Source organism: Octopus bimaculoides, chromosome 20, assembly GCF_001194135.2.
Source record: "Octopus bimaculoides isolate UCB-OBI-ISO-001 chromosome 20, ASM119413v2, whole genome shotgun sequence".
NCBI lineage: Eukaryota > Metazoa > Mollusca > Cephalopoda > Octopoda > Octopodidae > Octopus > Octopus bimaculoides.
In genome coordinates this window covers 18,309,466-18,333,793 of record NC_069000.1, presented here as the reverse complement: position 1 = coordinate 18,333,793, position 24,328 = coordinate 18,309,466, and the positions used below count along the sequence as shown (strand labels likewise).

The 24,328-nt window shown below is 36.5% G+C and overlaps 2 protein-coding genes across 2 annotated transcripts in view; one reads left to right on the top strand and one right to left on the bottom strand.

Annotated features, from left to right (window-relative positions):
- Positions 1-10,348, top strand: part of LOC106878366 (uncharacterized) — a 19,630-nt gene extending 9,282 nt beyond the window's left edge. Inside the window, exon 2 of the mRNA XM_014927557.2 lies at positions 9,774-10,348. Coding sequence (XP_014783043.1) covers positions 9,774-10,196 — 423 coding nt within the window. The 3' untranslated portion in view covers positions 10,197-10,348. The remainder of the gene's footprint in view (positions 1-9,773) is intronic.
- A 4,772-nt stretch (positions 10,349-15,120) lies between these two features.
- LOC106878368 (maestro heat-like repeat-containing protein family member 1) overlaps positions 15,121-24,328 on the bottom strand; it is a 101,989-nt gene continuing 92,781 nt past the window's right edge. The window contains exon 41 of the mRNA XM_014927559.2: positions 15,121-20,174. Within this exon, the coding sequence (XP_014783045.2) occupies positions 20,092-20,174 (83 nt within the window). The 3' untranslated portion in view covers positions 15,121-20,091. The remainder of the gene's footprint in view (positions 20,175-24,328) is intronic.

Below are 24,328 nucleotides of genomic sequence, written 5' to 3'. Positions count from 1 at the left end.
ATATATATTATAAGGTTTTTAAATTTTCATATTCAAAATAGACAGAGACTTCAAATTCAAATATATATATATATACAGATACATATATATACATACACACATACACCCATACAGTAAAAAAGGATCAAAGGTCCTTTCCAAGTCATTGGCTGGTTTCCCAGATTTTGTGGTGCAAATATTCTTCCCTTGGATGGGACCTTCGTCTGTCTCAGGATTACTCATTTTTACCAGCTGAGTGGGTTTGAGCAACATGAAATGAAGTGTTTTACCCAAGAACACAATGCATCGCCCAGTCCAGGAATTGAAACCACGATCTTATGATCATGAGTGCAACACTCTAACCACTAAGCTATGCGCCACCACACACAAACACGCACACACACACACACACACACACACACACACACAGAAACAAGCAGCCAAACACACCTACATACACATATATATATATACACCCATACATACAAGCATACATACATACATACTGCAAGGCAGTTTATCTGATCTTGTAACGCTTTCAGCAATCCACTGTTCTATACTGATACTTTACTTATAGACCCCCGAAGGGACAAAAAGTAAAGTTGATTTCTGTGGGATTTGAACTCAGAGTGTAGAGAGCTGAAACAAATCGTGCAAGTCACACAAAGGGTTCTTTTACATGCCACCAGCATCGGCCACATTGTCTCTATGAGGCCCAATGTGTGAAAGATGCTTTTATTGTGCTGATGGCATGGATGCCAGTTATACAACACCAGCATTGGAAATGACTATGACTTCACTTGGCTTGATGGTGTTTTCTCAAGCACAGCATATCGCCAAAGGTCTCAGTCACTAGTCATTGCCTCTGTGAGGCCCAACATTCGAAGCCCATGCTTCACCACCTCATCTCATGTCTTCTTGGATCTACCTTTACTACAAGTACCCTCTACAGTTAGAGATCAGCACTTCTTTACACAGCTGTCCTCGTCCATATGCATTACATGATAATACTAGTGCAGTACGCTCTCAGAGCATTCACCTCTATTACTAACATGGTCACCTAGATAAGGAAGCTATCTACTACCTCTAGCTTACCCCAATGTCAGTTGATGAAGTCTATTTTCTGTACTTTTTCGGTGTTTATTGTACCTGTGCACCTTCCACGCACAAAAACTATTTTCCCTGTTAACCTTCCTCTGATATTGCTGCACCTCTCACATGTCCATAGCTTGAACCAGGTACATCTTATGGAGTTTCTACCAATGCCTTTCCTACAGATTGAGCAGGGCCATCTGCCTAAAGGGATTTGTGATTTGGTAGTGATTTGGCTAGAAGAACAAAGTCAACAGCATAGAGGAACTCCCTCTGTTATTGCCTGGAGGACTATGATGAGCAAGAAGTGGGCTGAGGACTGATCCTTGCTGAACCCCTACATGTACCCTGAATTTCTCACTATACTCATTTCCAGCCTTCACCTTATTGACAGCATCCCTCAACATGGCTTGTACAGCTCTCACCAACCACTCATCTATCTCTTGTTTCTGCATTGACCACCAGATAAGGGAATGGGGAATCTGTCAAAGGCTTTCTCCATGTCAACAAAAGTCAGGTATAGGGGTTTAATTTTGCCTAGATATTTCTCCTGCAGTTGCCTAACTTGGAATATAGCATCAGTTGTGCTCCTGCCTGGCATAAATCATAACTGCATGTAACTATAATTAAATATCCTATAGAAAGCAAGAACAAAATCACCGTAAACTATTTCAACTGCAGATTGTATACTAAAGGACTTGACTTTTCCAATAAAGGATAGCCACAAGCCAGTTCAATTTTCATTTTAGTTTCCCTTCTGCAATTAGTTTACAGCATTCCCAAACACAAACATAATCATATACACATATACATACATGCAGGCATGTATCCATTATTTAAGAATATGAGCATGACTAGACATGCTGCTATATGCATGAGAATACATACATAAAACAAAACATACAAATCTATGCATATGCATGCATGCATACATACATACATGCATACATATCTTGTTTATGTCGTTGAAATTTCAATGAAGGGGTTTAGGATCTAGGTTAGAAACTGGCCCTTTCTCTATTGGCATGAAATTTTGAAATAAAACTAAATAATGACATGCATACATACACACACACACACCTAGATACATATCTGTGTTTTCTGTACAGAAAACCACCCTGCGTAATTTCCCCAGTTATTATTTCAGATAAACACTGTGATTTGTGATTTACGTAAGATTATCTGTTTATAGACATTTGGACACATAGATAGAAAAATACACAGAAAGATATATAGATAGATAGACTGATAGATAGTAATATGAATAAATCAACAGATAGATTAAATAGAAAAGTAAATAGTTAGACATTTAGATAGATATATAGAGAGATAGATTGATTGGTAGATGTGTTTCTCTTTCTATCAATCTATATATCGTTTACTGTTCCATTCCACTACCTTTCTATGTCCATCCATCTATCTGTTTGTCTGTCTTTCTATCTATCTATCTATATATATCTATATATATATATCTGTGTTCCTTTCTGTTGAAGAGCGTAGGCTTGAAACGTAAAACAGTTTCTCACTTCCCAAGCGTTAAACTAATACATCTGTTTGTTGTTTACACACCCATCTTTGTCTTGTGTTTTGTTTTTTTTTGTAAATTCCAACTATATATATATATATCTTTCTTTCTGGCTATCTTTGTACCTATTCATTAGTCAATCTATATATGTTTCTATCTCTCTATCTATAGGCAGATAGATACATAGAGAGACGGATACATAGCTAGCTAACTAGCTATATATATATATATATATATATATATATATATATATATATATATATATATATATATATATATATATATATAAAATTTATAATGAATATTCAAAAGGAATATTTTATTGAACTTATATTAAGTGCTCTATTACTTTGAGCAAATAGATATATATATATTTTGATATTATTAAAAAAAATATTAACAATATTCTTAGGAAATCAATATTTGAATTTCTGAAAGATGTATGTTTTATATGACACAATAATCATTTTGAATTATAATTAAAATTAAAAATATACAAAATATAAATGTATATAAAAATATATGCGTACATAAATGTATATAAAAATATATGCGTGAGTGAGTGTAAATATAATTCGATTAAAATATTATGAAAGTCTAAAATGCACCTTACGATCATTTCACGGATATTATTGCCTTTATAATGTAATCTAATATAGACAAGTATATTGGCAATAATTCCACTCTTCAGAGATGTATAAAGTTATTATTATATATGTGAAAACGAATGGTATACATAATAAAATATACTATAGGATGATGTTAATTAAAATATTAAAAAATATTAAGAATATTAAAAATATATACTGTCCTTTGAGAATTTGTAAATCCAATCCATCATATAATTTGGAAAATTCATAGTTTTCCTTTGTAGGTATTTTATATGATATATAGTTTTTGATGTTGGTATTTTATCAGAATATTTAAGAATCACAGTACATTACTAGAGTAGAGTCCATCTTGTTAGATTTATTGCGTTATTTCGCAATAATTAAATATATAATATAATATTGGTAAATCCTATGAATCACATCCAATGTTTAAATGTCTAGATTTCACACGTATATATACTTAACACTTATATATATATATATATATATATGTATATATATATATATATATATATATGCATACATATACAAAGTAACAAGAAGATGGATTTGGAAGTAAACTTTATTCTAACTGTACTGGTGCTCTACTCAACATTTAAAGACACTAATTGACTTATACCTACTAGTCCAATATATATATATATATGGGCCTCATGGAGGCAAAGTGGCTGAATTCCTTTCAAGTGTTGGACCTCACAGAGGCAAGGTGGCCGAGTTCCTTTCGAGTGTTAGGCCTCACGGAGGCAATGACCGAGACCTTTGGCATTATGTCGTGCTTGAGAAGAAGACCCATCAAGCCGAGCAAAATCACAGTCTTGGCAGATACAGGTGTCATGCTAATCAGCACCCGTGCCAGTGGCACGTAAAAGCACCCATTACACTTTCAGAGTGGTTGGCATTAGGCAGGGCATCCAGCCATAGAAAACCATGCAAGTCAGACCGGAGTCTGGATCAGCCTTCCAGCATGCCAGCTGAGTCAAACCATCCAATCCATGGCAGCTTGGACAATGGACGTTAGATGATGATGATTATGATGATGATATATACATATACTAGCAAACACACCTATCCTTTGGACGGTTTAAGTTGCTTTGGTGGTATTTTCTTCACTTTGTTCCAGGTGCCACCTGAGCTCAGCGAGCTGTTTGCTCAGCAGTATCTCACATGAAGTAAATTTGAAGGAATTGGTGTCCAGTGTGGCTGACAGGAAGAACAGAGCCTATCCAATGATAAGTTTGACCCTGAATTTTGAACGTCGGCATATAGGAGTCTTCATAAATGGGTTGCTGATAGAAACTTGTCATCTGGAAGGCAGAACTATAAGCATGAATTTTCTGTATAAATTGCTGCGAATCAGTTGTTAACCAAGGAGTCAAGAGAAGAAAGGCTGAGGAGTGTTTTGCAGGTCAGGCAAGTGAACCTTTCTGTTTGAGCAGCATAGGCCACTGGATTCTCCAACCTACTTGAGGGCCTAGCAAAATGGACATATTACAGTCTCTTATTTCTTTATTGCCCACAAGGGGCTAAACATAGAGGGGACAAACAAGGACACACAAAGGGATTAAGTCGATTACATCGACCCCAGTGCATAACTGGTACTTAATTTATCGACCCCAAAAGGATGAAAGGCAAAGTCGACCTCGGCGGAATTTGAACTCAGAACGTAGCGGCAGACGAACTACCGCCAAGCATTTCATCCGGCGTGCTAACGTTTCCGCCAACTCACCGCCTTAATATTACAGTCTCTTGATGAGTGGCAAGATCCTCAGCAGGATCATAGTTGAGCATCTTTGATGCCCATCGATGGTTTCCTGTAGCCATGAGCAAGAGCCTTCCGGTGAACATAAGACTGAAGTTTCATCATCCAATGGCTACTGTCATCTGCCAACCTTGTGGCAGAAGGGGATGCAGCGTTGCATGTCCAACAGATAGCACTCTTTTGTGGGGTTTCTGTGGCCCTTGCATCAGCAGCACGCACTCTGGAGTAGTTCTGCTCTGGAGTAGTTCTGCTCTGGAGTAGTTGCAGCTCTAGCAGTGGCAGCTCTTTTCAACAGGCTACAGGACCTCTGGTCCTCAGTTTCCTTAGCCTGCCAGCACTGCTGTCTTACCGCTGCAGAAGACTTTCTGCCAATGCTTGCTCTCTATTTAGGTGGCATGCTTGCATTATTTGGAAAAGGAAAATGGGTTTTAGTGTACCAAGTGATTATCGATTCTATTATAAGCTAACAAAAGCCCCTTTATTCTGTCTTTCCACATAACCTGCGCATAAAGTAACAGCGAATGCCACGTAAAGTGAAATTGGTATGGAGCTTTCTGAAAGATATGTATAGCTTTCGCTAATGGTAGCAAAACTCTTACTTACAGGTTGATTTCTTTGGGACGAATCATATGTGATTGTTTAAAAAAAAAGGCTAGAACCTCAATGCTAAAACGTATTTGAAACAACAGACAACAGTTGAAATATAATGGATGGATAAATAAACATCCTTAAAATGAAACAACACATTGGTAAATAATTGAGAATTATGGAAACATATGCGTTAGTCATTATACACACACATACTACGATTTATATATACTATATGTATATATATATATATATATATATATATATATATATATATATATATATATATATATATATAGAGAGAGAGAGAGAGAGAGAGAGAGAGAGAGACAGAGACAGAGAGAGAGAGATAAAGAAGGAGAGAAAAAGATATATAGACATATTGATAGCTATATAGATAGATAGAAACGTAATATATCTGTCTTTTTATGTATGTTTGTATGCATATGTGTGTAAGTACGAATCTATGTGTGCATCTTTGTGCTTGTGTTTGTTCTCCACCACCACCCGAGAACCACTGCTGGTTTGTTTATGTCCCCATAACTTAGCAGTTCAGTAAAACAGATCGACAGCATAAGTACTTCGCTTTAAAAAACTAAAACCCCTCAAGGTGGTGCCCCAGCATGGCCACAGTTCAACGGCTGACACAAGCAAAAGTTAAAAGATTAAGAAACAATAAGACACACACACACTCGTTATAATCTATGGAACAGTACTTTTTAGCCTGGGTGGTATGTATGATGGTGTGTGTGTGTGTGTGTGTGTGTGTGTGTGTGTTTCTGAGCAGTTTCTGTCTACCAGATTTCACTCACAAGACATTGCTTATTCCGAGGTTAGAGCAGAAGACCCTTGATCAAGGTGCTCCTTGTACAGGGGTCAAACTCAGAATCACATCATAGCAAAATTAATTTCTCATCCAGGACGGACTTGCATGTACTCTGTCCTTGATCCAGAACCTGCATGCATCAAACCTATTTGTCATCGAACCTACATATCCTGAAAGGAGCCCCAAATGGTGCACTACTCTGTGCTTGGTCAGGAACAATATAATTATTGATGAAAGCTAAAACTCTTGCTGTTACTTCAATGGCTCATTTAGAATGAAAAGATTAACCCTCTTGGTCCTTTCTGGGGTCATTCAGGCTAGTGATAGAAAGATAGTTAACCTCATATCAGAGACTTTGTCTGAATTTTTGTATCTGGAGAGAGTGAGCTCCACTAAAAGCACCTATAAGTCAGGTTTTATGTCTACCATCCAAGAGCAGGAACAGCACCCCGCCCCCTGACAGCTTTCTATACAGTTTCCATCAACCAGTTTCCACTCACAAAGCTCTGGTCAACCTGAAACTACAGTATAAGACATGGCAATGCTTTGGTATTAGTACATGACATCAGTCATGGATGAGTATGTGTTTGACTGTTCACCTCTGTTGGCAGATGAAAGACAATGTCAGACACTCACTCATAACATCACAGACCTTTATTGAAAGATCGCTCAAGACACTTACTCAAGGTGCTGCACAGTGTGATTGAACCCCAAAACAATATAGATGGGAAATAAACTTTTGAATCAAACAGTCATGACATCCCTAAGATTAATACGGAAAAAATTGATTCTTCAAGTGATTTGTTACAAACAGCATATCTTCTTGATAGTTTGGATGGGAGGATGTCAGCTATTATTGGTTTCTAATTTTGGTACAAGGTTGGCACTTTAGTGGGGAGAAGGTAAGTCAATTACATTGGCCCAAGTGCCCAACTGGTACTTATTTTATCGACCCTAAAAGGATGGAAGGCAAAGTCAACTGCAGCAGAATTTGATCTCAGAATGTAAAATGCTGGTAAGCATTTTATCTGGCATGCTAACAATTCTAATTTCTTTATTGCCCACAAGGGGCTAAACATAGTGGGGACAAACAAGGACAGACAAAGGGATTAAGTCGACTACATCGACTCCAGTGTGTAACTGGTACTTAATTTATCGACCCTGAAAGGATGGAAGGCAAAGTCGACCTGGGTGGAATTTGAACTCAGAACGTAACAGCAGACGAAATACCCCTAAGCATTTCACCCAGCATGTTAACGATTCTGCCAGCTCACCACCTTGATTTCAGCTTTTATTTATTGAATGATGCTATATGCTGATCATGTTGCTGTTTAACCTTTTAGAAGGATGGAAAGACAAAGTTAGTAGAGGCATGATTTGAAGTCAGAATGTAATGACATGGAACAAATTCCATAAAGCATTTTGTTCAATGCTTGTGCAATTTTGCCAATTCAAATGTTACATGCTTCACATATCAAATAATCACTGAATATCTATAATGAAGATAAAATTAGATCCACTGGAAAACAATGTCAAATTAATCCTAATTATGTATGCACTCATTTTTTCTCTTTAGTCATAGATGTGTTGTTTATTATTTATTGCTTTTTAATGGTTTAAAGGCAGGGATTATGCTCATGGTCTTCACAGACCCTTCAGAAGAGGTGAGATCAGTGCAGCTGATGTTTTTGAGTCAGTGGGCAGTGTGCTGTAGCCAAATTGCCTCTGCTCTTTGTTAAATATAGCTTATCTTTGATTGCAGCAAACACACGCATATGAAGTGCATTATTTACATTATTTACATTTGACGGATATTTGTCCTCATCTTGTTTGTTGTTAACACGTTTCAGCTGATATACCCTCCAGCCTTCATCAGATGTCTTGGGGAAATTTCGAACCTGGGTTCTCGTTTCTAAGGTATTTTTTGATGGTATTATTATTATTATTATTATTATTATCATTATCATTCAGGTCACTACTTGGAATCGAACTTGGAATCTTGGGGGTAGTAGCCCACGCTCTTAACCACTACGCCATATACCCGGGGGCATAGTGGTTAAGAGCATGGGCTACTAATCCCAAGATTCCAAGTTCGATTCCAAGCAGTGACCTGAACAATAATAATAATAATAAACATCGAAAAATACCTTAGGAATGAGAACCCAGGTTCAAAATTTCCCCAAGACACCTGATGAAGGCTGGAGGGTATATCATCCGAAACATTGTGTTAATAACAAACAAGATGAGGACAAATATCTGTCAAATGTAAATAATGTACATAATTCCTCATCTCTTAAATATAGAACTGTAGCATATAAAGTGGCTACACACACACACACCATGCTATATTTGGTGTGCAACACTCATATTAAAGGGAAAACTACATTATATTTGTGCGTCTGGGCCTAGTGATGAAGAAACTAGCTTCTCAGTCACAAATACTTGTACTATGCTGCATGAACTTTAGGCAAGTGTCTTCTACCATAGCTTAGGTCTTATCTAATTTCACTCAAACGGTAGGGTTGAACCATAAGGGTGATTGATCCAAACCCTTGGAGTAAAATTAGGGGTGGGAGCAGGAACTGCAAAATTTCATCTGTAAATTGTTCTGGAGATCGGTTAGACCAAACTTTATAGGCTTCTGAGCAAGTCAATGGACTGGGCCCTATAGTATTTTTTAGTGACAGCACGCTACAACATACAGAGATCACAATTGGGCCCCTGGACCTGTGAGGACCCTGGATAACTGCTCAGTACACCCATGCCTTAAGATGGCTGGATATTTCCACTCACAAGGCTCTGGCCAACCTGATGCTACGGTATAAGACATGGCAATACTTTGGTATTAGTACATGACATGCTTAGTAGCATTTCGTCTGTCCTTACATTCTGAGTTCAAATTCCACTGTGGTTGACTTTGTTGAACAATTGAAAGACAATGTCAGACCTCCCACTCATAACATCACAGATCTTTACTGAAAGACTACCAAAAAAACACCGTCCCAAAGTGCCACGCAGTGTGATTGAACCCCAAAACAACATAAATGTGAAGTTGACTTGTGAATCAGACAGCCATAACATTCCTAAGACTAATATGGAAATGATCTAGTTTTTGCAATACTTCACTACTTAAACTAAAACAGTACGAATATATAATTTCCATTAATTGAACATCTAGGCTACTAATCAGCAAAACTGGTGCAAAATCCATTTATTTAAAGGTAAAGTTTAAAACATGATTACAACTATTTCAGTCCAACTTCAATATTGATTTAGAAGATCATGGGTATAAATTAAAGGTAATTAATTCAGTGAGAAAGATATTTAAATGAAGTTGCCTTTTATTCCCTATATTTAAGACATCTTTTAAGAGTTGCTCTTTTCTTTTTAAAGGAGTCTTTGCTAAAACTCGAAGACTTCATAAAAAAAGGACTACTGATCTCCGATATGAATTTCCTGCAGCAGACAAGAGGGAAACTGGCTGCACTGAAATATTCAAAAATAAATGGCATATGTCGCAAGGGCCACTTCACTCTAGACGTGCAGGATATGCGTAAAGAAGCCCTTCTTCGAGTCACACACCGTCGAATTAAAGGTTACTTGGACATCCTAGAGCACAGCTTCGAAGAGGATGTTCCTACATTTTCCAGTTTCCAGTCCAAAGAGAGTGTCAACCTTGAAGGTAACCAGAAACATCTCTTAGAAGATGTAAAAGAGGAGGAGATCAGCAATTGTCTGGCTGATAGCAATAAATTGACTCAGCCTCATACAAAACAAAGGAAAATTGAAACACAGAACCACTCTGTTGCATCTTGAGATCAACCTAGAGATGTAAGGTAGGCTCCGAGTCCCAGAGACTATATTGTTTATTGTCTGGGGTGGTGACACCTGGTTTTTATCAGGAAAACTTCGACTGGATTTCAAAGAACAATGAAATCCTTAACAGCAATAAAAAAGAAATCAGTGTATGTAGTTTCTCCTTGTGGTCGTTGTTATTGTTCTTACTATTACTATTATTATTATTACCTCTGCCTTAGCGAAAGCAGAGATATTGTTTTCAGTCATGTTTGTTTGTTTGTCCGTGGACAAGATATCTCAAGAACCATTGGATGGATTTGAATGAAACTTTCAGGGATGTTTGGCCTTGTGACTGGTACAGTCTCATTAAATTTTGGGATCGATCCAGTACCGGACAAGGATTCTGGATTATTTTTCTAATTTTTTTTTTACTTTACATGTATATGTAGTTTCACATAATTCTCTTGTACACGCACACATATACCCACACATTTTCAGTGTTGAACATTACCATCCCATTTCCATTGTACACACACACACACATGCAAACATACCTCTCTTTTACACACACTTATACTCACACTTCAAACCGTTTATCATTTTTTTCACTCCTTCCTTCGTTATTCATACGATGCTTTTTTTGCCACTTCGTTTCATCTTTCTCATTGTCATTACTTTCCCTCACTCCCTCTCAGTTGTTAGCTCCTGTTACCTAAGTGACCAAGTCAGTAGCAGGGGTGGGTGCACTGAAAATGTAGTTGCTAGAATAAGAATAGCCTGGGCAAAGTTCAGAGAGCTCTTACCTGTGCTGGTGACAAAGGGCCTCTCGCTCAGAGTAAAAGGCAGACTGTATGATGCCTGTTTATGAACTGCCATGCTCCATGGCAGTGAAACGTAGGCCATGACTGCTGAGGACATGTGTAAGCTTGCAAGGAATGAAGCCAGTATGCTCCGATGAATGTGTAATATCAGTGTGCATACTCGACAGAGTGTAAGTACCTTGAGAGAAAAGTTGGACCTAAGAAGCATCAGATATGGTGTGCAAGAGAGACAACTGCGCTGGTATGCTCATGTGATGAGAATGGATGAGGATAGCTGTGTGAAAAAGTGCCACACCCTAGCGGTTGAAGGAACCTGTGGAAGAGGTAGATCCAGGAAGACCTGGGATCAGCTGGTGCAGCACGACCTTTGAAAATTAGGCCTCACTGAGGTAATGACTAGTGACCGAGATCTTTGGAAATATGCTGTGCTTGAGAAGACCCAGCAAGCCAAGTGAGACCATAGCCCATGGCCTATACCAGAAGTGTAACCACTTATGCGTACCTTTCCTTCATTAGACACTAAACTTTGCTTGCAAAGACCTGTTGAGGCAAGTGAAATCGAAATCAAATTCGATGACTGGCATCCGTGCTAGTGGAACGCTAAGAGCACCATCTGAGCGTGAGTGTTGCCAGAGCAGCTGACTGGCTTCTGTGCAGGTGACACAAAAAACACCACTCAAGCGTGATCATTACCAGCATCGCCTTACTGGCACTTGTGCCGGTGGTACGGGAAAAAATATTTGAGTGAGGTCATTGCCAGTGCCACTGGACTGGTTCCTATGCAGGTGGCACGTAAAAAACACCATTTGAGCATGGCCGTTGCCAGTACTGCCTGACTGGCCCTTGTGCTGGTGGCACATAAAAGCACCCACTACACTCTCAGAGTGGTTGGCGTTAGGAAGGGCATTCAGCTGTAGAAACTCAGCCAGATCAGATTGGAGCCTGGTGCAGCCATCTGGTTCGCCAGTCCTCAGTCAAATCGTCCAACCCATGCCAGCATGGAAAGTGGACGTTAAACGATGATGATGATAATGATGATGATGATCATCATCATCATCATTATCATATAGGGTGTTGCACTCGTGATCTAGCGATTGTGATTTCAGTTCCTAGACTGAGTGGTGTGCTGTGTTCTAGAAGAAAACACTTCATCTCACATTGCTCTACAATCACTTCGAGACCTGATGTGTGGTACACAGTGCGCCTGTTCAGACAACGTCAATTGGATAGAGAGAGTGAGCTAATGTGCAGCGTGAACAGTTGATCACTATAAGCACATCATTTGTGCAGGTTGTTTGGCAAAAGTGGAACACTCATATGTCATCCTCGATGGGAGAGTCCATTATCATTATTATTATTTATTATCCATTTATCCAATTAACTTCTGATTTATCCATGCCATGTCTCAGATCCATCCTGCAGTTTAGAGATGCAACACTTTTCTCAGCACGAGCTGTTCCATGTATTGCTGCCAACTGAATACTTTCTATGAATTTTGGTATTTACAGCTTTTGATGCCAGAATCTTGCTCTCTTTCAGATGATTCCAAGTGCTCTGATCACAATAGGTATAACACTCATTTTTGAGGCCTTCTGGATTTGTTTCACTTTAAATGCTAGGACTTAGTACTTCCTGACTGTCTTGTCCTCTGTCTTCACAATATTCTGGTCTGCAGGTATAGCTACATCAATGAAGGTTCAATCTTTAGACACCTTCCTTAGGAGAGTGATATTTGGTTGGTTATGTTACAGCTTTGTTATTTGTGTATATTGGCATATCCCACATGAGTTTCACCTGATCATTCTGTATTACTGGCAAAGGTTCATGTTCATACCACTTGCTGGAACATTCTAGTCCATACTTCCTGCACTACACTCAGTGTATTTACACTGCCACTTTGTTATGGCACTTTTTTACTCCTTTTGGGCCAGTTTTGAGAATGTACAAATTATATGTCTGTCTCAGATGGTTTTTCATATAGCCTACATAAAGGTGATACCGCTGTCTTATCAATGCTACACTTGATTGAATTAGTTTGTAAAGCTTGTTCTTGATCAGTAAGAATCTGTCCTCCAGTCTCCTTTAAAAAAACATGTCTTAACCATCTCAGTATGCACAGACATACTTGCAAATTACTACATTTGAATGTAAAAACTCTTGTTGCACATTAACATGTACACACATATGCACACACAAACACATACACACACACTCTCTGCTATACTGTAAAGATGAAATGTCTTGTTATACATAGATGCATACACACACGCACATACACAAAGACACACACATACACACATGCACACTCACACACATACAGATACATATGCACATACACACTCTACTATATTGTAGTAAAGATCGAATGTCATTATACATTGACACACACACACACACACACATGCACACGCCCGCACACACAATACCATATTAAAAAGCAAAGTACAAATTCTTGTTATGCATTAACACATTCACACACACATACCTATAACAATGGAGACAAGTTAAAAAAGTCTTATAAAACACACAAATAGTCATACACAGTACAGACTGAGTTGATAAGCCCAAAAACTGCTGAATAACAAACAATATTTTATCATAAAGTTTTTAAAAAAGTCTTGTCACATACAAAACTCAAACACATTACACTATAGTCTAAAGACCATCATCCACTCTGTCACTGCTACACGTGAGATGAAACTTGTTAGAACCAGTTGGTTGCTGGTTCTGACAAGTTATTTGTTTAGCTGATTGGGGAGGATGGGTTAGTGATTTGTTTGTCCTTGTATGTATTTGTCAGTGTGCATTCATGTATGTAAAAAATACATGGATCTATGCACACACACACACACACACACATATATATATATATATATATGTACACATATATATACATATATATATACATACATATATATACATACATATATATACACACATATATATACATACATATATATATATATATATATATACACACACATATATATATATACATACATACATACATACATATGCATATATATTTAAATATATATATATACATACATATATATTTAAATATATATATATATGTATGTATAAGCACATATACAGTACTGTGTAAAAGTCTTCGGTCACTTTAAGCTATTGTAAATTTCTATTAATTGCCAACTTATAAGTGGTGCAAATTTTGATTTTACACCCCAACAAAAATTCTAGGGGATGCACTTGCAACCCCTGCACCCACTGTTCCAGGGCCCATGGCTAAAACTCATTTTTGTCAGCTGAGTGGATTGGAGAAACGTGGAAAAAAGTGTCTTGCTCAAGGGCACAATGTGCCGCTTCGAGTTGAACCCTCATGACCTTATGATCGTAAACCAAATACTTCTAATGGCTAAGCTACGGGCCTTCTGGCAATAGGTTAATGTAGGGGATAAGAAGACATTACAGAAGATATAAAGGATGAGATAAAGTGATTATTGTGTGATAATAGAAATAAAACTGAATAATTAACAACTGAGAAATTAATTAATATTTCTGAGATAATTCAGTTAATAGAATATGTCGATAATGACATTGGTAAGAAGGCGCTGACATGGCTGTGCAGTAACCCTTGGTCTCACATAGCGGGACAAGGTGCCTCATACCGAAATCCTTCTGAGGGCTGGGATCTGCAGCATTGAGGCCTGCATTCTTCATCATCTTCTCCACGGGGCTGGCCATGTGATTCAGGTGCTGGGTGACTGGCTTCCAAAGATGGTCTTCTTCAGCAAGTTTGAGACTAATGGTAGGCCACATGGATGTCCAAAATTTAATTTCCATGAGCATCTCAAGTGATCTCTCAGTTTATGCGAAGTCCCTCCCAATCTGGAATAGAGTGCTTTGAAACTGAATGCAAGAGACTACATGTAGTAGTCTCCTGCACACAGGTCTGTTTGATCAGAGTTTACCTGGAACTAAACAACAATTCACATTAGTAAGAGGTTGTCTGACTTTTGCACATGCACATGCACATGCACATGACTCCTGAAACTCAATTGCTTTTCATTAAAAAATACACATTAAGCTCAACAACATTCACTTCTTCAATATACATATCAATATATGCTATGAAGAAAATAAAAAGTTTAAAATATATATTGTTTTATTAATTTATTAATTCTAAATTAAAATTATGTATATATATATATATATATTTATATTTTTTTTTGTTGTTGATTTGAAATACTAAAGTTACCTTTTGGTTTTGTACAAAATAATATTTCTCTGAATTAGACATAAAACATAATAATATGGATAACCATATAATAATAATAATAATAATAATAATAATAACAATAATAATAATAATAATAATAATAATAATGAATTTATGATAATTTCTAGAATTGGCATAAGGTCACAAATTTTTGGAGGAAAGAGCAGTGTATTAAATCTACCCAGGTACTTAACCGGGACTTATTGTGTTGGTCCCACCAAGAGGAATGAAAAGTAAAGTTAATTTTGGTGGGGTTTGAACTGAAGACAAAGAAAATAAATAAATCAACAACATAACTAAATATCGCAAGATACTTAGTCTGGCATTCTACCATTTTTGCTCCTTCACTGCAATAATAATATTAATAATAATAATAATAATGATAATTTTTATTATTTCTAATTCTGGCACAAGGCCAAAAATTTGGAGGTGACGGGAAAGTTGGCTACATCGACTCCAGCACTAACTGGTACTTATTTTATCAAGCCTGAAAGGATGAAAGAAAACGTTAACCATGATGGAATTTGAACTCAGAACTTGAGGGTTGGTAGAAATGCCACTAAGCATTTTATCCGATGCAGTAACAATTCTGCTAGGCTGTTGCCTTAATAATAATAATAATAATAATAATAATAATAATAATAATAATAATAACAATAATAAATGATAATAATAATAATAATAACAATAATAAATGATAAAGAAAAGGTGAAGGCATTTGAATCAAACACCAAAAAATTTGACATTAATAAAAAAAAATAAAGAAAGAAATACTAGTGGATATTGAACATCATGGAAATTGAAGCAAACAGATAGGGTGGGGATATAGAAAGGAAGAGATTAAAAAAGACCAAGAAACATAAGAGCAATGCAAACTTGGTCTTTCATAGGTAGTAAGGAACTCACCAACACTTTAAGAATAGCAAGTGACTAGAAAATCCCTCTTGGGATTGATAAGGTCCCCAATTTCTGGCAGTACCAATTGGTAAATAGTAGAAGCATTTAATGAACTGATATGCAAATAAGAATCAATACCTGATTGGTAGCTAGTGGGAAAAACAACACTGATTCCCCGAAGCAAAAATACCAGAAATCCTCAAAATTATACATCTTCAACTTGCCTTCCAACAACTCACACGCACTTGTATTTTATATTCATCCTATAGAATAGGCTGGTTCCTCACTTGGAGAACAATAAGAAAATATTAGCAGAGGAACAGAAAGGATGCTGGAAGGAAATGCATGGGCTATAAAGAGAACTGAGATATGGAAGACTGCAAAAAGAGGAAAACAAACCTTAGTATAACATCGGTTGATTTGAAAGTAGTTGAGAGTATATTACATTCTTGAGTTCTGAAGACATACTACATAAATAGACAACATCAGCTATGCCATGTCAAAATAGAAAACAACAATAAATATCACTACAAAGTAGAGAGAAGATATTTAAAACCAGCCCTTTATTCATAAGGGAGACTTAATTATCTCCTCGACTCTTTTACTTAGCTTTGATTTCATTAACAAATTTGTTGAAAAAAAAAAACAAAGAAAAAACAACAACCAACATTAATATATGGGCTATGAATAAATTACAGTTAGAAAATTATGAAAAATTGATCATAACTTCAGCCAGGTCATAAAATTGAGTATGGGATTAAAGAAAAGTGTCAAAGCTAGTATAAGAAAAGGTAATTAATCTAAAACAAAGAACATAAAATTAGATACCGACACCAAAATTAGAGTATTAGGCCAGAATCACTCACACAAATACTTGGAAGATGGAATTAGTAAAATACAAATGAAAAAGAATATTATAAAACAAAAGTCTAACTAATATTAAAAACTGAGACAAAGAAAAAAACCTAATCCCAGACTAACAGAAAATATTAAAAAAACAATCAAAATGGAATCCTGAAATATATGTTAGAAAAAAAATAGAGAGAAACCACTACATGGCCAATACCCTGCATAGCTCAACAGAGAAAGTAAGCCAGAGCAAAAGCCAACAATAGTACAAAAACTCTGGGTTGAAAGTAGGAAAAGAAGGCCTGATTTTAGCTGCACAGGACCAATGCCTAGCCATAGACAACTACAAAAATAGTGAAAGATGTTTATGTCATATGCTGACTATGCAATCAATGTAATAAAACAATTGGCCACATCCCCAGCTGCTCAGTCCTTCCTAAGTCCAAATATATTCACATGAATGATTTGAGTGGGCAGGTATGTTCACTGGACAATATGCCAACACTTTAGCATGCAAACATAGTCCAAATACATTACATGACACTGACCTGACTACAATCATCTAGGACATGCCTGTCCAGACTGAAAACACCAAGGCAAACTGTCAAGATATAATAATCAAAGACTGGAGCAAACATGTCTACTCTAAAAGACACCTTGATCTCTTGTCACAAAAAAACATTGCCTGGAAAGAGGTGAAGAATAGGACAAGTTATAAAGTCCTTGAAACTGAAATAAATAGAATGTGGGTTATGAAAGTAAAAATAGTAGCAATAATAATTCAAGCATAGTGTAATGTAAAAGAAATATGCACAAAAATACATAAACCATATCAGGGCTTACCAAAGCTACACATGGTCCAAAAGATAGTCTTGTTAGATACAGTCAACATTCTATGTAAGATACTTTCAATTCAATGACACAACACAAACAGTAGAAGATCTGCATCAAAAAAATACCCTTTCTAATAACCACCCAATAAAATAACACACATAGTACACAACCACTAAGATACAACACACACATTATACAGTAACCAGCCAATAAGATAATGAAACACAAACTCTTATACTATTGATATCTGATATAACTACTCATGAATGTCACATTTTACAGTGTTTCTCCATTATTATAACACAATACATATTACACATACAAAACATGACTATCATCTAACAATATAACTTATAACACTGATTACACAGCATAAAGTAATACCTCACTTTACGAGACCGCGGGCTTACGAGTTTTTGCTTTATGAGTGTTTTTCAGGAACGAATTAAACACAAACATCATCCAACAGGAAAACAGTTCACATTACAATACAAGCAGGCATGACCATGTGGTTAAGAAGCTTACTTCCTAACCAATTGATCTTGGGTTCAGTCTTACTGTGTTGCACCTTAGACAGGCACCTTTTGCTGTAGCTCCAGGCCAAACAAAACCTTGTGGTTGGATATATATATAGATGCAGGCGTGGCTGTATGGGAAGAGACTTGCTTCCCAATCACATGGTTCTGGGTTCAGTCCTACTGTGTGGCATCTTGAGTAAGTATCCTCTACTATAGCTTCAGGCTGACCAAAGCCTTGTGAGTGGATTTGGTAGATGGAAACTGAAAGAAGTCCAACGTGTGTGTGTGTGTGTGTTTGTGTATCTTTGTGTCTATGTTTGACCCTCACCACTAATTGACAACCAGTGTTGGTGTGTTTACATCCAGCTGTAGAAAGTTTGCCTCAACAAATTCTGCCTGATCCATGCAAATATAGAAAAGTGGCCGCTAAAACAGCAATGAAGATGATGATGATGATGATGATGATTACACATACTCTAGACAACATATGGAACATTAAAATAATTCCCGAAACAACAAAATAAATGCCATGACAAAGCGAAATTGATCTAGATATAAACACAATTCTACATTCCTAAAAGACCAAACAACACCCATTTCAGGAATGCTAAGACACATAAGGGGTGTAGTGAAGGCTGGTGGGAAACAGTTCAAAACATGATGACAATAACTGCTCCTAACATAGGTACAGGGCCAGAAATTTTGGGGAGGGATTAGTCAATTGCATCAACTCCAGTACTTGACTAGCACTTTATTTTATCATTCTCAGGATAAAAGGCAAAGTTCACCACTTTGAGATTTGAACTCAAATATGTTATGAGCCAGAGCAAATACCGCAAGGCATTTTCTCTGATGCTTTAACAATTTTGTCAATATTTAAAACAATAAAATTTTATAATCTCGTTTTATTTTAAAAAACAAACAAAAAACAAATAATAATAATAATAATAATAATAATAATAATAATAATAATAATAATAATTTTTTCATTATAAGTACAAGGCCCGACATTTTGGAGGAAGGGGGTGGGGGGGTCGATGTAATCGACCCCAGTATTCAACTGATACTTATTTTATCGACCCAGAAAGGATGAAAGGCAAAGGGGACCTCGGCAGAATTTGAACTTTTTAATCCTGAATTTAAATACTGCTGAGGTCAACTTTGCCTCTCATCCTTCCAGGGTTGATAAAATAAGTACCAGTTGGATAATAGGGGAGTCGATGTAATCAACTAGTATCCTCTCCTAAAACTGCTGACATTGTGCCAAAATTTGAAAACAATAATAATAATAATAATTTCTAATTTAGACACAAAGACAGCAATTTTAAGTGGAGAAGTTTAGATGACTATATCGAACCCAGTATTTAACTGGTACTTTATATTATTAACCCCATAAGGATGAAAGGCAAAGTTGACCTCAGTGGGGTTTGAAATCAGAACTTTAAAAAACTGGAACAAATAATGCAAGGCATTTTTTTCTGACACTAACAATTTTGCTAATAATAATAATAACAATGAAAATTATTATACAATCTCATTTCATTTGGTTAAAAAATAAAATCGAAAATATAACAATAATAATAGCAATAACAAAAACAACAATTATAACAATAAAAACAAAATTTAACGACAACAACAATTTGTTTCTGCTCCTTCTTCTTCCTCCTCCTTTTCCTTCATCTTCCTCTTCTTTTTCCTCTTCCTGTTTTTCTTCTTCTGCAGCAAGAGTTGGTTTATTTCAGAAAAAGTTACCATTAATAGTTATAAAGAAGGCTCATCGCCTCGGCTGCTTTACCTCTCACTTGTGGAGATGGGTCTTTTAGAAGGTCAATTAATGCTGTGGAAAATAAAAAAAAATAAAATTAAAAAAATATATATATGCATATACATTTTATATATAATATATGATACAATGTGAAGATGCATGGCTTAGTGGTTAGGCGCATTTGGCTCACAATCTTAAGGTCATGAGTTCAATTCCCAGCAGTGCGCTGTGTCCTTGCTCAAGAATACAATGCACTGCCACTCTGGAAATTGAAACCACAATCTTGTGATTGTGAGTGCAACACACAAAACATGAGGCCACAAGCATTTACAATATAATATAATATGATATCATGTAATATAATATAATATGATATAATATAATATGATATAATATATTGGCACTCTGTCAGTTATGATGATGAGGGTTCTGGTTGATCTGATCAATGAAACAGCCTGCTTGTGAAATTAATGAGCAAGTTGCTGAACACTCCTCAGACATGTAAACCCTTCAACTCCATTTGTAAGGGTATAAGGAAGTTCTCAACCCACACCTCCATTTTTTGAGAAACAGAGTTATGTCACAGCCATCACACTCTCATAAGTAACTTGCTCTGGCAAGGAAGTACTCTCTTTTGTAACATATCTCTTCCATACTTTTCTCTATTGCCTGGACTATCAAAAGAGGAGTTGTTGGTTGTGGTGCTTTAGTTATTGCCACTTAAGTTTGCACTTCTGTGATATTTTACTTTTGTGGCTTCTCAAATTGTATGTAACACTGTTTATAACGGTGTTTGTTAAACTTTTTTCTTCCTTCTTCATTTTTTTGCTCAATCTGTTTGTTATGTGTTTGAAATTATTTTGGTAAAAAATATATCTATTGTCGTCTCCCCTCTGCAGCTAGCACCTTCTTCTGCTCGTTAATCTTTTCTACTCTTGGCACAAAGCCCTAAATTTTGGGGGGAGGGGGCCAGTTGATTAGATCAACCTCGGTATGCATCTGGTACTTAATTTATCAACCCCAAAAGGATGAAAGGCAAAGTAAGACCTCGGCAGAATTTGGGGATGAGGGTGGTAGATCCCTCCATCTATAATAACTTCACAGTGAAACCACTCCTTGGTGGTGCTTTATCACATTGGGATGCAACACAGGTGAAGATGTTTCTCTGCTGACAGATGAAATACCACGAAGCATTTCACCTAGAATGCTAACGAATTTGCCAGCTTGCAAGTCACAGTTAAACCAGTGATGCCAAAACAGCTGTGCCAAAATGCCTCATATGTTCAGCACCCACACACACAAACACAATTCATAGGCAGTGTCACTACTAGGCACTGCACATATATTAAATAGAATACCCCAAGACTATACATATTATGTAGAGTAACCCCAAGACACACACACACACACACACAGAGAATAACTCTGCTTAGTACTGCACATATTTACATAAGTACTTTCAATACAATGGAAAAACATAACACAAAACAACAATAAAATTATCAGATCTAGGCAAACCTGAAAATAAAAATACAAAAAACATAAAAAGAACAAACAAAATATAAAAGAAAAAAAACAGCAATAAAACTGTGTTTCAATTCAATAGAGACAACAGTTTAAGAAAGTGTGTCTTGTTTAAGGATGTGATCTACCAACATCCCATATAGTGACACTAATCCAATAAGCTGTCCACTCAAATGTTGTTTTTGATGTCAAGGTCCTGTTGTCTGCACTTTACATGAACTGTGGCAATATTTTTAGCTGAAAAGCAAGCAATATTTCAGCCAAGACAAGCAAACATTTGTAAAACATGCAGTTAGTAAGATCTCAGGCAAATTTTGAAGTGAGGGCAACATGTTAAGTCTTTATATTTGCAGACAGTTACAACCTTTCTTGGGTCTATTATTTTCATTACTGTAGTGTGGGGTACTAATATAGATGGTGTTGTAGGTTTTTAGCTCTGGGTTACCTCTGATTGAATACACCTATGATTACAGACATTCCAACCAAGACCACCCTGGTCATTCTCACAGGTATTGCATATCTAAGATCACATCACACAATCCAATGTGCCCACTACTTTTCATGAAAATAAGGTGTGGAGTGAAGGAGAAAGCGAAGAGAGAGAGAGGGGGAGAGAGAGAGAAGAGAATCGGCTTCTATTTCTACCTGAGTCACCGTGTAGAGTCTCTTTTGTGTGTGTGTGTGTGTGTTGGGGGTGGGGGAGCCAGATAGTCCTTAGTAGTTGAATGATATGAGGAAGACATCAGTCTTCTTTTTCCTTGATAACCTAATTAGTATGTAACAACATACATAAAATAGTTTTATGGGGCCCACTACAATATGCCTGTCATCACTGCCTTTATCTTTCTTAGTAATTTTACTTAAATATATAAACAACATCAAAATTATTCAGAATTATATTACAACTATGACACACAATAGATACATATGTAACAGACAAACAAAAATCACATTTTAGTCTCTAGTCTATTGGTCATGTGATATGTCAGCTGCTCTTGCCATTTAGTCATGTGATATAGTATGTCTTCTGCTCAGTGTCCTTTCTGTCCTCTCCCTTTCTTTCTTTAGTTATATGAATTATGCAATTTATCATGGAGGCAGAGTTGACAATTATGAACTGCAGGCGTATACAGTGGGCCCCGTTGAGGATGCTTCATCTGATGTTGGGTAAATGCTTCCTTGGTTTCAGAGTCTCAAGGTGAAGTGAGATGGAGAGTTGGAGTTTTCCTTGTCCTTGCACCTGAAGGTGTACATATGTTATGTGAATTTTCCCTTGGAAACACAAACATTGGCTATCAGGTCATATGGCCATATCGTTTCTCATGAGGCCATTGGATGGAGTGAGGTTAGTTCTGTAGACCACATTGTTTGAATGCAAGGATTTCAGGATTTCCCTAGTGAATAGCTAGTGGAAATTCAGCTATAAAGGGCTGGGGAATGGGATGGAATTGTGTGGGTGTCTATTTTCTTTTGGTGTAGCTAACCTTAATATTATGGGCATTAAAGATGTTATCATACCAATGGGTCCTTGGGAAAGGTTGTTTAACTGGAGATAGGAAGTTTCTAGTTATGTTTGTAGAGACGTCTATGAACAGAGTATAGAACCTGATTATTTTTCTTTTTCTTCAAGTTTGGGGATGAGGGTAGTAGATCCCTCCATCTACAATAACTTCACAGTGAAACCACTCCTTGCTGGAGACTTATGACATTGGGATGCAACACAGGTGAAGATAAACTAGGGATTCTTTTGCCAATGCATACAACTTGACCTCTGATTGGAACTGGGAATGTTACTGCTGTTGGCTTCTTGTTCTGCTGGTACTACTGCCAACATGTATGAATGAATAAAGAAACAAATGACAAGTAATAAACTTGTCTATAATGTGATTATTTCCCTTCTGTATGCTTCTAATTCAATCTATCAGTGCTAATACCCAGCTCTACACGAATTTCACTCAGGCATGACATCCCACACAATAACCTACTTAAACAGAGGCAGACATCCATATAATGTTGCTAATACACTGATATGTATACTGATAACCTCAAAACTAGCTACTTCACTAGGTGCAGCAGTGGGCACATATTTCATTCCTTAAGTTGTCAAATCCAAAAGACTTTCAATAAACTGGTACCAACAGATAGTCCCCTGCACCAAGTGGAAACAAAATATCAATTATCTATTGTCAGTTACACTTTCTCTCTCTCTCTCTCTCTCACATACACACACTTTTTTTACTTCAGTCTTAGTTATACTTGCACATATCTACAGGTGTATATGTGTGTGTGTGTGTGTGTGTGTATATATATATTAAATAATCATTTAATTAATTGGTAATAAAACTGAAATACAACCAGTATATGTGTGTTTTCACTGGCAAAATGACACTCTGCAATATCTATTTTCAATACAAGATTCATATCAAGAACTTACAAAACAAACACCAAAACAAAATATACAAACACCAAAACAAAATATACAAACACATAAACATGAATATACAGACACAGATACGCACATACATACATACACACAGATACGCACATACATACAAATACACACACATACATTTAGATATACACACATATTTACATACATACATACATTTAGATATACACACATATTTACATACATACATACATTTAGATATACACACATATTTACATACATACATACATTTAGATATACACACATATTTACA